The following is a 16,651-nucleotide window of genomic DNA, read 5'->3' on the forward strand; positions in this document are numbered from 1 at the left end:
TATTGTCAATGTTAAATATACGTCATTTATAAGCTATAGAATCGGAGTGTGTTTTAAGCCTAGATTTAAACACTTCCACTGAGGTTGCAGATCGAATCTCAGTGGGCAGAGCATTCCGCAGCACCAGGGCCAGAATGGAAAACACTCTTGAACCTGCGTAATATTATCCTGGAGTAATAGTACTTTTAATTCAGTATAAGATTTGGCTACTCTACCCACCTCTTTTTTTTCCAATGGTTTTCATTGTGTTTGAAAGTGTTTTTCTGTCTTTTCAGCTGAGATTGGCGACTTTGAGGAGAGCCAGTGCCGGTCACACCTCCTCAATAATAAGTACATCCCCGATCAAATGCCGTTGATTGACAAGATAATGGAGTTCCATTCAATGAATATGTAAGAAAGCATCTTATAACTTACTTTTATTTTGTTTTAATAATTTGAAATGATTTTTTTAGCATTTTTTAAAAATCCAAACCATTAAACTATGGTTTTTGTTATATAATTGTGCTTATTTTACATGTAAACATACTTTTACATTCTCATTTTTTTTCCGATTTTTTCTTGTTTTACTAATAATTTAAATGAGCACAATTTTCTTTCCAGAATTTTAGTATTTTTCGTATTTGAGTATAAAATAATTCTTAAATTGACAAAACGTATCTACTATATGCTATTTTGCTCATTTTGAGTATTATTTGTCATTTTGAGTTAGAATATTACGAAAACATCGCTAAAATATCTAACAGTGGTGCAATAATAGATTTTTTCCAAAGAAAAACATGTAAAAAATAAATCAAAATTGAAAAGATCAATTGCACAAATTTCTACTAGTCAGGCAAAACTAAACAAATTTAAAAGTATAAATCAGATTGGAATTGGGAAGAAAAATTGTCAAAATCTCTTTCAATTTGACAAGATTTAAAAAAAGAAAGAACAATTTTAAAGTAAAATCAAAATTTAGATAACAACAACTATAATAATAATAACAATAATTAGAGAAAATAATTGTCAAGGATGTAAAAAACATATCCACAAATAAATAAATATTATTGTAAAGCTATTGTACAAGTTACCTTAAGAATTGAAAAGTAAGGTGCAAAAAATACCTAGCTTTGGGCAAAATTTAAAGAAAGAAAAAGTAAACAAATGTAAAAAATTATATTAAAATGGAAAATAGAAAAATTGATAAATATCCATTGGGGAAAACATGTAAAAGTTTAATTAAAATTTAAAATATATATATTGAAATTGAAAACAAACATTTAAAAATTACGAAAAAAGTAAAACAATGGGAAAAAAGTTCTATTTGAAATCAATTTGAAAGAAAAAAATTGAAACCTATTTTCATGGTCACATATGCTACAAAGCACTAGGCTAAGAGAAAATAGCATTGATGTCACTGTAATATCTTTAAATTGTGATTACTTCAGGAATTAAGTCGTAGCAGGAATCTTGAACCGCCATGTATTGTCAGATTCATCTTTTTAATTATATTTTTATTCCATTAGTGGTCAGACACCCGCTGAATCTGACTTCCAGTTACTGGAAGTGGCCCGCCGTTTGGAAATGTACGGGATTCGCCTCAACCCAGCCAAAGACCGAGAGGGCTCACGATTAAGCCTTGCTGTGGCACACACTGGCGTTCTGGTCTTTCAGGTATGGATAGATTCTGAAATCAGGCATAAAAAACCTCCACCTCTCAGGGAAATTCACGGTTTTGAAATCAAAAAGCTATGTGAGCTATGAAAATTGTGTAGATCCCATGAGAAAATGTTTTGAGGGAGGAATGAGGTTTCGTGAAATTTCACAGAGAATAAAATTGGTGTTTGAGGCAACTGTTAAAAGCAAGGATCACTGCCTGTGAAAGGTACAACAACAGACAAATAAAACCAAATTTCTGCGTTTCTAGCCACTCAGGATGGAAAAAGGTTTAGAAAATCAGGGGTGAAGAATGGTTAACTGCAGCGAATACATGGATACAGATATTAGATTGTAAAAAACTAGAAGGATTGTAATTGCTAAGATCGATCATTGCAGTTCATGGAAAATCCCTGCATTGAGAAGACCAACACACTTTATTGATTTATTTGGTGACTTTGTACCTTTAATTTCTTTGCACGCAGATTTACCGTACTTTACAATAGCAACCAGAGTGTGTTGCGATAAATTGGTGGAAAATTGCCTCGGGGTGCTATTGCACAAAATATCCAGGCTAACTGATAAAGCGCAGTTTGATTTATTCCGGCGGGCGCATTTTGCCTTAATCGGTTGCGTGTTTGCTATTTCTGATTTTAGTTGTGTTTTTTTCTTTTCTTTTGGTTTTATTTCATTACTGCTTATTAAAGAACAGACTTCTCTCTCTTCTCAAAAGAAACAGATGAATGGAAATTTGACTTATCTATATTTATTAGCTCTGTAAAAAACGTCATTGATATTATCTTTGCAAATGATTGCATCACTTTTTAGAATCTCAAAAACAGCTATAATATACATTTTCATTAAAACTCTAATGGCATAGAAATAAAACACATGGCTATAAAACGACTGTTGCAATTTAGACAGTTTAATAGAATGAATTTTAATGCAGGATAGTTAAAATAATGAAACATATCAAGCAAGTCTATTGAAACGCTATAAAACTATTTTTTTTTTTACACGTGAGACAGTGGAGGTGCCAGATGTATCTGTGAATAATCCGAGCCTAGTTGTTAGCCTGGTCAGGAGCAGGCTAGCTGTAGAGAATACATCATTGCAGAAACTGAGCCGGACTAAATTTAACCCGCTTTCATGCAAGCGACTTTAGGTTAAATTCAGCTAAGATGATTAAAATCTTAATATTTTGTCGGGTTGTACAGTATGTCACCAAAAGTGAGTACATTCCTAACCTTTCTGCAGATATTTCATTATAGTGTTGAGTAGAACAACTCTGAAGAAACATTGCTTTGACACAATGAAAGGTAATCTTTGTAAAGCTTATATAGCACTTTAAATTGATTTTAAACCTCAAAAAACTCAAAATATAGCCATCGATGACCAAACCCCTTTGCAAAAAAAGTGAGGACACCCTAAAGTGAAAGTTCCTTAAAAGTATGGTCTGAGTACTTCCAGGCTGACCTCCCACATTTCAATCCCTGCAGAAATGCTCTAAGCATTCCTGCCCCTATCTTTCTTTGAAAGCTTTTGGACGCTGTGCACGTTTACTCCGCTTCTATCAAAGTCCAACACAAGCCCTGTTGCGAGTGCGTTCTGATTTTCTAAAACACTGGAGGATCTTGGCCATAGTACTGCCGTTCAACTTCAGGGTGCTGGCTTGGGTAGCCTTATGTAGTGCCAGAATTCATTGTTTAAGGTCCCTAGAGAGTTCCTTGCCATGGTGTGCCATATTGGGAGTTTAAGTGACCAGTATGACAGAATGTACTTGAAATTGAACACACCTGCTCCCAATTCATACCTGAGACCTAGTAAGAGTAACAAGTCACATTGTAACATTTGGAAGGAAAATGACAAGCAGTGCTTTGTTTTGGACACATAGGGGTGTAGTGCCTTTGGGGTGTACTCACTTTTGTTGCTAGTGGTTTAGTTATTGATGGCTATCTTTTTAGCTTTTTTAAGAGAAAAAATATATTTACTCTGCCTAATTAAGCTTTACACAGACTTTTTTTAATTGCTTAAAGTGATGTTTCTTCAGTGTTGTTCACATATTGACACATAATAATGAAATTTCTGCAGAAATATGAGGGGTGTACTCACTTTTGTGTCATACTATATCTCCTCCATACCCCTTCTCACTTTTTTAACCACCGACCCATTGTCATGCCTGTGAAGTGTATCTGGTCCTATGTTAGCATGATTATGTATATTTCCACAGGGACACACAAAAATAAACTCTTTCAACTGGTCCAAAATCCGAAAACTCAGCTTCAAAAGGAAGCGATTTCTCATCAAACTCAGGGCTGACGGAAATGTAAGTTTGTTTTCTTGAAAGTCATTGAAAGATAAATCTCCCTTTTTTCTGAGTATTTTTGTGTGTGTGTCCTTCAGAAATCATATCAGGACACTTTGGAGTTTCTGATGTCCAGCAGAGATTGTTGTAAAGTCTTCTGGAAGCTCTGCGTAGAATATCACGCTTTTTTCCGCCTTTTCGAGGAACCTAAACCCAAGCCTAAACCTGTGCTGTTCACACGGGGATCCTCTTTCAGATTTAGGTAAGAAAATACTCCCGTTGCCTAGCCTGGTCTTGTCTTGCTTGGTTGTGGAGCACGGATCCTGACATCTGTAGAAGTAAACGTATGAATAAATATTAAATATAAGCCAAAAATAGGTAAAACATAAATAAATCACATTTTAGCTCATGTATTCATGTATTCATGCATTCTGTCTTTATGTCATATATTAATTTTGTTATTTTGTCGTGTATGGACAAAAAATTCAAATAGGAGGTGGCCCAGTTGCTTGAGATTTTCATTATTTGGTTTATCAGTGATGAAGAAAGGCAATGCAATTGATCGGAGCACTTGTAGATCAACCAATGGTGAAAAGTTCGGCTGGTTTGACCCGCCCCTCTTGTTTGAATAACATTTTTCGTGACAAAACGACAAAATACACCACAAATTACATTACAAAATGAACCACAGAAAACTAAGGAAAATGGAACGCACGACGAAATACATGACAAACTACACAATAAAATACGTAACAAAATATGCAACAAAATACACGAAAATATTCATTAAAAATACATGAACAACTATGTGACAAATTACCTGATAAACTACTCAACAAACTACAGGAACAACCACACGAAAAACTACAGGACAAAATACACGCTAAAATACACAAAAAAACTACACTACAAAATACACGATTAAGTACACGACAAAATACACCACAAAAATATTCTTTAAAAAATATCCGAACAACTACACGATAAACTACATGATCAACTACACCTAACTACACTACAAACCACACGACAAAGTACACAACATCATACACGACAAACTACACGACAAGCTAAATGACAAAATACACAATGAAATAAACAACTAAATAAACAACAGACTACACAAAAATATACATTAATAATACACGAACAACTACACCATAAATTACATGATAAATTACACAACAAACTACACAAATAACTACACGACAAACAAAACAGCAAAATACACAACAAACTACACATCAAATACACAACAAAATCCACAACAAAATAAATAATTAAATACACAATACATGACAAAAAACAAATTAAAAATACACAAACAACTACACAAAAAAGTACATGACAAAGTACGTGACAAGGTACACGACCAGGTACACAACAAATTACACGACAAAATACACAACAAAATACTTAATGAAATACACGACAAAATGCACAACGAAATACACTAAAACATACATTAAAAAACATGAACAACTACGCCATACACTACATGATAAACTACACAACACATTACACGACAAAATTCACAACAAAATACTTAATGAAATACAAAACAAAATACACAAGAAATTCAATAAAATATACATTAAAAACATGAACAACTACACCATAAACTATATGATAAACTACAAAACAAATTACACGGCAAAATACACAACAAAATACATGATGAAATACACGTCAAAATTCATAACAAAATACACTATATATACATTAAAAAACAAGACCAACTACACCATAAACTACATGATAAACTACACAACAAATTACACGACAAAATACACAACAAAATACACTAAAATATACATTTAACATGAACAACTACTCCATAAACTACATGATAAACTACACGACAAAATACAAAACAAAACACATAATGAAGTACACAACAGAATACACTAAAATATACATTAAAAACATGAACAACTACACCATAAACTACATGATAAACTACACAACAAATTACACGACAAAATACATATTGAAATACACGACAAAATATACAACAAAATACACTAAAATATACATTAAAAACATGAATAACTACATGATAAACTACACAACAAATTACACGACAAAATGCACTAAAATATACATCAAAAACATGAACAACTACACCATAAACTTCATGATAAACTACACAACAAATTACACGACAAAATACACAACAAATACATAATGAAGTACACAACAAAATACACAACAAAATACACAACAAAATACACAAAAACATACATTAAAAACATGAATAACTACATGATAAACTACACAACAAATTACACGACAAAATACATAACGAAATACACTAAAATATACATCAAAAACATGAACAAATACACCATAAACTACATGATAAACTACACAACAAATTACACGACAAAATTCACAACAAAATACACTGAAATATACATTAAAAAACATGAACAACTACACCATAAACTACATGATAAACTACACAACAAAATCCACAATGAAATACAATGCAAAATACAGGACAAAATAAATGCAGAAATTGAAAAATGACAAAATAAATGACAAAACACATAGATATATGAATACATAGTATTTTTGTCATATATTTAGGTATTGCATGATTTATTTATGTGTTCGCTTATTTATATTGCATATATTTCTGGGCATTTTTTTTTAGATACATTCACTTCTACTTATGGCAGGATCGGTCATCCATATTTTATCAGCTACGACAGCAAATTCTACTCCTGCATTTTTTTTCTCTCCACAGCGGTCGCACGCAGAAACAGGTCATGGACTTTGTGAGAGAGTCTGAGTTTAAAAAGCTTCCGTTTGAAAGGTGAGAAGCCTTCGACATTTTCTACCCGAGTTTTGCTATTGTTAGCTGACATTTTGCGTCTGCAGGAAACACAGTCGAGTTCAGCACAACAGCCGCCTGTCTCCTTTGCCTTCTCCACACTACCAAAATGTGCCAAATCAAGTGAGTTTTTTCTACACAATTACTGTAGTTGTTAGTGATTTGTTTCCCCTTCCGTTAGATTTATCAATAAATGAAATTGACCCCTTTTATCACATGGAACAACGCAACCTTTTTTTTTTTTTTTTAATAAAACAAGTCGCTTCGGAGTATAAGTCGCACCAGCTAAAGCAAGTCAAGCTAAGTCAAGTCATGTTTATTTGAAACGGCCTTAATCACAAGAAGTTTCAAAGGACTGCACAGACCACAGATTATTGCAACTACAGGTTATTATTACACCCTGATCTAAAACCTACATGAGGGCAAGGAAAAAATCTAAAACTTCTGCATGATGAAAACGTAGAAACCTTAAGAAGGGACCGCACATGAGGTAATCCCCCTTCCAGGATGACCAGGGCCATAATGGATCTGGCATGAACAAACAAAATAAAAACATAATTCAGAAGTTAAAAACCTATATAACTCTTATTCTAGGGGAATACTAACTAAGTTTAGATGCGCATTATACGTTTACATTAGTATGTTACTGTAACATTCCCGAAATATTTGAATGCAACGGGAATTGAACCCGGGTCACGGCAGGAATCCTAACCACTGGACCACCAAGAAGGTATCAGGTTTTATCTCACTATGACACCATTTTTAGTCACAGTACCAGAGATAAATATTGAATAATGGGGAAAACACAGTCTTACAAAATAAACGTAAAAATTGAATAGAAGAAAATTGTATGATTAATTGTCATTGTAATATGTGAAATGCACAATGGAATTTACATTAGTCTCTGGTACCATGAATAATAGTGGGATGATGAGGTCAAATCTACTACCTTTTTGTATGTCATCTATACCACTGGTGGCTTAGTGGTTTAGATTCGGCGCTCTTATCACCGTAGCCGGGGTTCGATTCCAGTTGCATCCGACCGCAGTTTTATCTGAGAAAAGGTCAAACCAAATTTTGTATGAATTTTAAATAAAAATTAGGTGTGCCCAATACACGCAAGTAGCAAAATAAGCAAAATATATGTAAAAAGATGGGTTTGCTAATATTAACTATTTCTTATTTTCTCATTTTTTCAAATGCTATTTTTCTTATTCTGCTTGAAATATTTTAAAGAATAGTGGAATATGTTCATAATAGAGTAAATAAATAAGGCAAACTAATACAATAATTAAAATATGCAGAATTTTAACTAACCATTTTTTTTAATTTTATGCCTAATTTTTCACTTTGGTTTTACTTAAAACAGTTTTAAAGTATAGTTAAAGTATTTAATTAAGTTCGAACTAAAAAGAATGTAGATAAAATGAGCAAAATTATCCGTCAATTATTATATTAATTTTAAGTGCTGTTATTATTTTGAATTAATTATTATTGTTTTTATTTTTTTAATAAAAAAGTTCCTAAATGGACAAAGGGTCATCCATTTGACATATCAGATCATTTAACTAATTTTGTTGATATTTCTTTCCAACCAAAGGAAATCATTTGAATATAATAAAACCCGAAAAATACTTGAAATGGGCAAATGTTGTTTGCCAATAGGGAAAATGTTTTTTTTTTAAGGAAATAAAAAATGGATTAAAATAAGGAAATGTATTTTATGTAGCAGATTGTAGATTATGTTGCTTATATAAAAAATAACTAGCTTCCAGTTTCTGTAGTCAGTTGAAGTGGCTCGGGCATTTGATCTGAATGCCTCCTGGACGCCTCCGTCCGAAAGGTGTTCCGAGCATGTCTCACTGGCAGAAGGACCCTGGGGACGACCCAGGACGCGCTGGAGAGACTATGTCTCTAGGCTTGCTTCGGGATTCCGTCGGAAGAGCTAAAAGAAGTGGCTGGGGTTAGGGAGGTCTGGGACCCAAGCTAGGATAAGCGGAAGATGATGGATTGATGGAAAGCTGCCAGATTGACTTTACATTTAAATGCTTTTATTTAAGAGATTAAACGACAAAATACACTTAAAATGGGTGGTAAAGCCTTCTGCCAATGTGGTGAAATTTATTATGGTATCTTTTTTTCCAGTGTAGAATTAACTGTCAAAAAAGACACTATTTTTCAGCAAACAGCTCAATTTTACATGACACACACAAACATATCTGTGAAATGTTGTCGTTTTTTTGTGTAAATCTAGAAAAACTGCTTACAGTTCTGAAAATACAGTTTATCCGTATACCTTATTTTTTGTCCCATAAATAACTGAACAAACCCTCCACTCCAGAGCCCTGCTCCCAGGGACCGAATCGACGCCCCCTTGCAGCACCACTGGAAGGAGTCGGCACTGGTGAGTCCGCGAGGACTCCCTGACAGTCCGGTTCTGCAGAACATCTGTAACGAGGAAGGATCGCCATCCATCAAGGAGGAGACTCGAAGCTCTACTCGACCGACTCACCTGGACCATCTTGCAACAGGTTCAGCTTCTCGGGCTGCTAAAGGCGGTTGCTTTTCTCCCTCACTAAACTATACCAACTACCATTTAAATTGGGACTGTATTGGTTGGACTCAGAGTTTCGGGGGACAGGTTCCGTTTCAGCCTGGTTCGGACTCCGGACGCACAAATGGACCCGTAGAAGTCCATCAGGAGGAGTTTTTGGGTAGTGTACAGGCTGAGGAACGTTTGAAATCGTCTTATGTTGGTATTTCCGAGATGGACGATCTGCATAGTAAAGATAAACACAGTAGTAGCCCGATCTTTGTCCATCATGCCTCACCAGTTGTCCCTGTCAGTCCCGTTCCAGATACATTTCGCCTCCTTAGCCACGCCGAGCAAAACGGCTTCACAAAAACCGAACCCAGTCGCTCTCATCGCTCACGAAAGCACCACAAATCCAAACATCGCCCTGACCTAAACTCGAATGCTTACTCTCCAAGCCGACAATCGCAATCCGTTCCGTCTCACGCGGAGAGAATGGCCGCTCTTGAACGCCGTATGCTAGCTAACGGGCTGTCGGCTCCGGGTAAGACTAAAGCCGACACGGGGCGTAAATCCAAAACCGGGGTTTCGAATTTGGGGGCGGTTCAAATGAACGACGGTTGTAACACAACCGCCTCGGAGTCCAGTGAGTCTGAAGCGGAGGTCAACAGAGGCGAGTATAAAAGGAAGATTGGGGATCAGGTTGAGGGCGTTTCGCCTTTACCGAGAAATACGTTTTCTTTTGGTAGCCTTCAATTGGATGAGGATGCGGACAAGGACATGTGTAACACTTTTAGCGATGACGATAGCTTTCAGGTAAGCAATGGATAGAGGGAGTTGGCGACCCAGAATGTTGAAAAAAATTAAAAGCTTTATATAAGCCTTATAACAGGCAGGTCAAACTCAGGGGCCGGATCCAGACTGTTCTTGGGTGGGACATAATGGTAAAATAATGTCAATGCCAAATACTATGCTTCGTCATTGTAGCCTACCCTACAAATTATAGCACAGATGATAAGGGATCTTTTCCAAGCACAACACATTTATTTACAAACAATGGGGAAAAAATATCTCATGTTCGGAATTGAATGTGTAAACAATTCGTTCTTTCTAACAGTCGAGTAAATACAGCTATACATCAAAACCAACTCACCACAAACATCACTGACTAAAACAAACTCAAGTGGAAGCTATTAATGAAAATATGTTTGCTTCAATTGGCGTACGGCTTTGAAATAAATAAACAGGGTTGGGTAGGGTTACTTTAACTTGATTACTTTCAATTACTTTTGGATTACTCCAATAGCAAATATGCTAACAAAAGACAAAAGAAACTAAATATGAATAATATTACTAAATTTTGTGCAGGTTTGGGGAGTAACGGAATACATGGAACGGCAAAAATGATGTTGGCAAGCTGTTTGGATTTATTTTCATTTTGTTTCTGTCGCATTTTATTTCAGTTTTGCCGGAGATCAAAGCCAGGAGAGAAAGCTTACCACTTGTTTTGAGTCATAATTTTATTCATATTTAGTTTCTTTTGTCTTTTATTAGCATATTTGGTATTGGAATAATCCAAAAGTAATTGAAAGTAATCAAGTTAAAGTAACCCTACCCAACCCTGTAAATAAAGAAATAAGAAAATAAGAGTTTTACCAATAGATGGGCAACAACATTAGATAAAACTAGGCTGGACCTACTCAAGCTGAGACAATACTGTACAATATTGTCTTTAACATGAAACCAGACTGGACGTCAGCTCTTTTACAGCTTTGCTGCCCTCTAGCAGCGGGATGAGTATTTTGTGTGTATTTCTAAAAAGAAACCAAAAAAAACCATAGCTTTTAATAGAAATGAGCCAAAGATTTGCTCAACGGCGGGCCAGATTAAATCATCCAATGGGCCGGATCTGTTTGACATGACTGCCTTATAAGGAAGGCAACACATACCAGATATATTCCTGCATATATCTATATTCAGTGGAAAACGTTAAGAATGTTTGTGTCATGTTTGTCTCCCCACTGAAACCATATAATTTTCCATTGTCAAACATTTTTGAAAAAGCGTCAGGGAGCCACTAGGGAATACAAGACAGGCGGCACAATGGCGCAGCCCTCAGCTATGAAAAAAGTTGTACAATAACCATACACATTAACCATGGTTTGGTTTTTGTCCCACTATTTGACACAAGGGCACAATTCAGTAGAGGGAAAAAATATGAGGGGAGGTGTCAGAGGAAAACGATTCAAAGGTGAAGCTCTAGAGAGCTGGTTCTTCCATAGGTTGAGTTTTTTTCAGTCAATTGGGGTAAAAACATTATTTATACAGTCTCAAGTTACTTTTGCACCATTTTTATCCGATCTATTTGAAATATTTCCCTCCCCTGGCCGGTCATAACAATATATATATTTTTAAAAGACCCTGAAATTCACAAGTGCCAAGTATAAGCCTTTTTTTGCCCACATACAAGTCTGAAGCAGTTTTTGCCTTACGATATACAGGGTTGGGTAGGGTTACTTTAACTTGATTACTTTCAATTACTTTTGGATTACTCCAATACCAATTATGCTAATAAAAGACAAAATAAACTAAATATGAATAAAATGATGACTCACAACACGTGGTAAGCTCTCTCTCCTGCCTTCGATGTCTTTGATCCCCGGCAAAACTAACATAAAATGCGACAGAAACAAAATGAAAATAAATCCAAACAGCTTGCCAACATCATTTTTGCCGTTCCATGTCGTCCGTTACTCCCCAAGCCTGCACAAAATTTAGTCATTTTATTCATATTTAGTTTATTTTGTCTTTTATTAGCATATTTGGTATTGGAGTAATCCAAAAGTAATTGAAAGTAATCAAGTTAAAGTAACCCTACCCAACCCTGACGATATAGAACAGGGAAGGGAAATACAAAAACTACTCATCCATCTTTGGATACCTTCCAACTAAGCCTTGTGTTCATTTGGCACTTACTGTATAATATCATTTTTTTGTGTAGTAGTGCTATTAACTTTCGACTAGCATGTGACTCCTATAATCAAAACCTTGCGAGACCATTATGTTAACATAATTAAATCAAGAAAACAGAAGGTCCCAGTTTTGCTGCTAGTTAAATCAGATACGCGTGCAATCTAAAAATAATGTGCTTTTCTTACATGCCTACGTTCAATCGAGGTCTGACGAGGCCACAAATACAAGACAGGCCCTTATTTTTAACGCTTCGATTTTAAAGGAGCATCATAAACCATTGAGTACTCTATAAAGTACGGCAGTCCAGTTTAATGAAGTTCTATCCAATAACAAAGTATGCATCCTGAAGTTGTTTTTATGGTTAAAAAAAAAAAGACTCCGGCTTTTATTCAAGATCTAGATTGTGCAAATGGACTGCAATGTCTTTTGGACGCTAGATTTGGGGTTAAAGCTAGTCTGGTCTGTTTTAGACATGATTTAGTCCTGAAATAGACTTCTAAAATAAGGTTGTTTTTGACTCGTTCAACTTGGACCAAATTTGATCTACATTAAAAAAACACAAATAAACATTATTGATTCGAATAATAAGGAAAAATACATGAACGCTGACTTAGACGTGCATTTTTTGTATTTATTTTACATAACATCAGGCTCATTTAAAGGGAGCTGACATGATTGTCGGACATCTTGCTGCTACGGGTACCCTCCAAAACCCAAAAACTTGTTAAAGGCTGGATAAAAAACGAGAGGGGCGGTGGCAGTTTCTCAGGAGGTAAATTGCTCGTTTTAGGATCAAGAAGTTGCAGGTTCAATTCCCGATTCCTTCGTGTTATATGGTGCGAGAGTGTGTGTGTGAATGGGTAAGTGTGAATCAGATTGTAAAGTGTTTTGAAAAGCGCCATATAAATGCAGACCATTTACATTTACATCAAGGAAAAACGGTGTGGTTTGGTTCACTCTCCATAGTTTGTATTCTTCCCTGTGCTTTGTGGTACACGTTTCCCTACACAACACAGCCACATCTAGTGGTCAAATATCACACAGTGTCCATTTAAGAAGTCATTTTTTTACCACAATTGGCGACTATAATAAAGTAAGATAATTTTACCGGACTGTCAATGGATTCCAAAATGTTTTTAGATACAAGTGTATCTATCATGTTTTTTTTTCCATTTGTAAGTACCCCCCCCTAATAACTGGCCCACTTCAAAAAAAAAAGGGTATTTGTCAAAGGCGTGATTTTGAAAATGTGTAAAAATTGTCATTTAATTCCCCGACTTTTTTCCAATAGTCTAGAAAAAAACACTATTACTCCCTCTTAATCAATTTCGGAGATTTTAACATCGAAATATTTAGAAGCTGATTACTCATTAAACAACAAGAACCTTATCTAGAGTCATATAAGTCCTATAACATCCCATAAAATGATCCGCCGCTCTCTGTCCAGTCCGGCAGACATTAGCCCCAAAAAGTCGTCTTTTCAACGTCTGAAACTGACCAAAAAAAGGCTTTTTATTGAGTTTTCAAACTGTTTTTGCTGGGAATTATACACAACATTTTTTTATTATCCACGTGGTGGCCTGATCAGACCGAAATAGTCGTTTTAATTTCCCTTAGCTTGAAGAGTGAATTTACTAAAGGATTTCAAGGTTCACTCATTCACTCCATTGTACTTGATGCACTTTGTTTCCATCTTTTGTAATCTTTCTGCTTCAAGGTTGCGTCCCTCTGCATGGTGGCTTGTTCTGTCTTCTGTTCCTTCTTTCTTTCACAAGTCTGTTTGCATGAAATTGTTGTTTCTTTTCTTTCACTTCTTCTGCATGGATGCGGTTCATTTGGTTTCATGGAATTATTGTAAATACGGAACATTGTTTTATTTGAATGTGCTTCATGTTTCTATGCTCTTTGCTTGTTCTCTCATTCGGGATCTGTTCATTTTTGTAACACGTCTTGTTATTCTAAATGTCATAATAGCATGAATTCACTCCTTTTTGCTTGCATTCTTTTGCAAACGTCACTGTTATCTGTATGTGCTGCTTTCCTTTTGCATGAATTTCCAACGGTTGTATGAAAGTCAATAAAATGGGCTTTTATGACGTCAAATCCCGTTTCCATTTTCTTTCTTTCTCTTGGGTGTTGAAACAGGCTTGGGTAGAATACATGTAACGGCGTAACGCAATCAAGATACAAAAAAGTTGTGTCACAGCTACAGGAAAAATTTTAATCAGATTACAGGTATATTTTGTAAAACTGAGGATAACTTTGCAGGATTGTTTGAAAATATGTTTGTGTTGCACACTACAGGGGTCGATATTGAAGTCTGGTGCGCGTAAGTTTTAGCTCTTTTTATTATTTTCCTCGTTAGAATTAGCTTTGCTTACCTTTGCCATGTCTGAGCGCTCCTCTTACTCTCCACAGTCTCATTCATTCCACACACCAAAAATGTTGCAGAAAGGTCCCATTTAATTCAAGTGCAACTAACAAAACAACATCAACAAACAAGCATGAAGAAATTAAATAACTTGAAGTGAAATGAATGCAATTGAATGCCTGGGAGCATGTCCCCTCTTCACAGCATATTTTCAAGCATCCATCCATCCATTCACTTCATGCACTCATTCAGGTGTCTTATACTTACATATACACAGGGTTGGGTAGGGTTACTTTAACTGGATTACTTTCAATTACTTTTGGATTACTCCAATACCAAATATGCTAATAAAAGACAAAAGAAACTAAATATGAATAAAATGACTAAATTTTGTGCAGGCTTGGGGAGTAACGGAATACATGGAACGGCAAAAATGATGTTGGCAAGCTGTTTGGATTTATTTTCATTTTGTTTCTGTCGCATTTTATGTTAGTTTTGCCGGAGATCAAATAGATCAAAGCCAGGAGAGAAAGCTTACCACGTGTTGTGAGTCATATTTTATTCATATTTAGTTTATTTTGTCTTTTATTAACATATTTGGTATTGGAGTAATCCAAAAGTAATTGAAGGTAATCCAGTTAAAGTAACCCTACCCAACCCTGCATATACATAATGCACTCATAGATGAATTGTGTATTTCATAATTTCACACAGGAGAGAGGAAGGAAAAATGTGCTCATACAAGCTCATAGTTACAACCGTAGTTGAAATTAAATACAGACGCTGCCCTACTCACAGACGAGAGGTTCCGGACGATCGTTCGTAAGTAGAATTTGTTTGTATGTCGCTCCAGTGCTATATTTTGTATGTTTAAGGTTAATATTAGTATGCTTAAGGCTTGTATAAGTAACCTGTATTGTTTTGTACTAAAAAATGAATATTTTATAAAATTATACGCTCTACAAAGATAAATAAAGTTAAGTTTAACTTACTTTTGGAAGATGGGCTTCAAGAGGTAGGTTACCGCCTCCTCCGTGGTAGAAAGTGTCCCAAAAAAAGCGATCAAACCCTTTTTTCAACCACATCAAGCTTCCTTATTCCACTTTTATTTCAAATTAAACAGCTCGCTTCTTCTTTACATTTTACGCCAACCATATTGAATGGATGCACGAGATATTAAACAATAAAAATGTTAAAAAAGTTCTTAGCGTGCTGGAGATACAGTATAGAATGTTTAAACACGAACTAGGAAGAGGAAACAAATTTTTTATTCGGAGTTGATGACGGGAAGAAGCACTACAGTAATGTCCTGTACTCGGAAAATGGTGCACACAATGCAAAAACAGCAATGTCCGGATTTTTTTCGACATCCTGAAAAAAATGTTCGTATCAACCGTTTTTTATAAGTCATATGGTCATAAGTAGGGGAGTGTCTGTGCTTATTTTATGTATTTTTACAGCATTGGAAAACGTTACTAGCGACACGGCAGATGAGTGGTTAGCGTGTCCGCGGCACAGTTCTGAGGTCATGAGATTGAATCCTCCCCATGCGGAGTTTGCATGTTCTCCCCGTGCTTGCGTGGATTTCCCCCGGGCACCCTGGTTCCCTCCCACATTCTCAAAAACATGCATGTCAGGTCAATTGGCCGGTCCAAATCGTCCCTAAGTGTGATTGACCGAGTGAGTTGTCTGTCTCTGTGTGCCCTGCGACTGGCGTGCAACCAGTTAAGGGTGTCTCCTGCCCACTGCTGGAAGATGGTTGGGGTGGGTTCCGGCATCCCCGCGACCCTGCTGAGGATAAGCGGTCCAGATACTGGATGGATGGATGGATATTTATTTTCTTCCTAATTGTAAAATGTCCATACAAAATAGTTTCAGTCTTTTCTTAGTCGTCTTCAACTTGTGCAGAACGCTGTTGCCTTTTTTTTAACCAATACCAGCAGACGTGCACATATTTCTTCTGTTTTGAACTCCCTTTATTCGCTCCTTGTCCTC

At 35.8% G+C, this 16,651-nt stretch overlaps 1 protein-coding gene across 4 annotated transcripts in view; it reads left to right on the forward strand.

The window, feature by feature from the left end:
* LOC148352670 (FERM, ARHGEF and pleckstrin domain-containing protein 1) overlaps positions 1–16,651 on the forward strand; it is a 98,557-nt gene that overhangs the window by 50,294 nt on the left and 31,612 nt on the right. For all 4 annotated transcript variants that reach the window (XM_088353540.1, XM_088353542.1, XM_088353543.1 and 1 more), the window contains exons 7-13: positions 276–390; positions 1,506–1,653; positions 3,866–3,961; positions 4,039–4,202; positions 6,693–6,761; positions 6,827–6,902; positions 9,121–9,310. In XM_088353540.1, the coding sequence (XP_088209666.1) occupies positions 276–390; positions 1,506–1,653; positions 3,866–3,961; positions 4,039–4,202; positions 6,693–6,761; positions 6,827–6,902; positions 9,121–9,310 (858 nt within the window). The remainder of the gene's footprint in view (positions 1–275; positions 391–1,505; positions 1,654–3,865; positions 3,962–4,038; positions 4,203–6,692; positions 6,762–6,826; positions 6,903–9,120; positions 9,311–16,651) is intronic.

Source organism: Urocampus carinirostris, chromosome 14, assembly GCF_059441175.1.
Source record: "Urocampus carinirostris isolate Australia breed hairy pipefish chromosome 14, RoL_Ucar_1.0, whole genome shotgun sequence".
NCBI classification, from domain to species: domain Eukaryota; kingdom Metazoa; phylum Chordata; class Actinopteri; order Syngnathiformes; family Syngnathidae; genus Urocampus; species Urocampus carinirostris.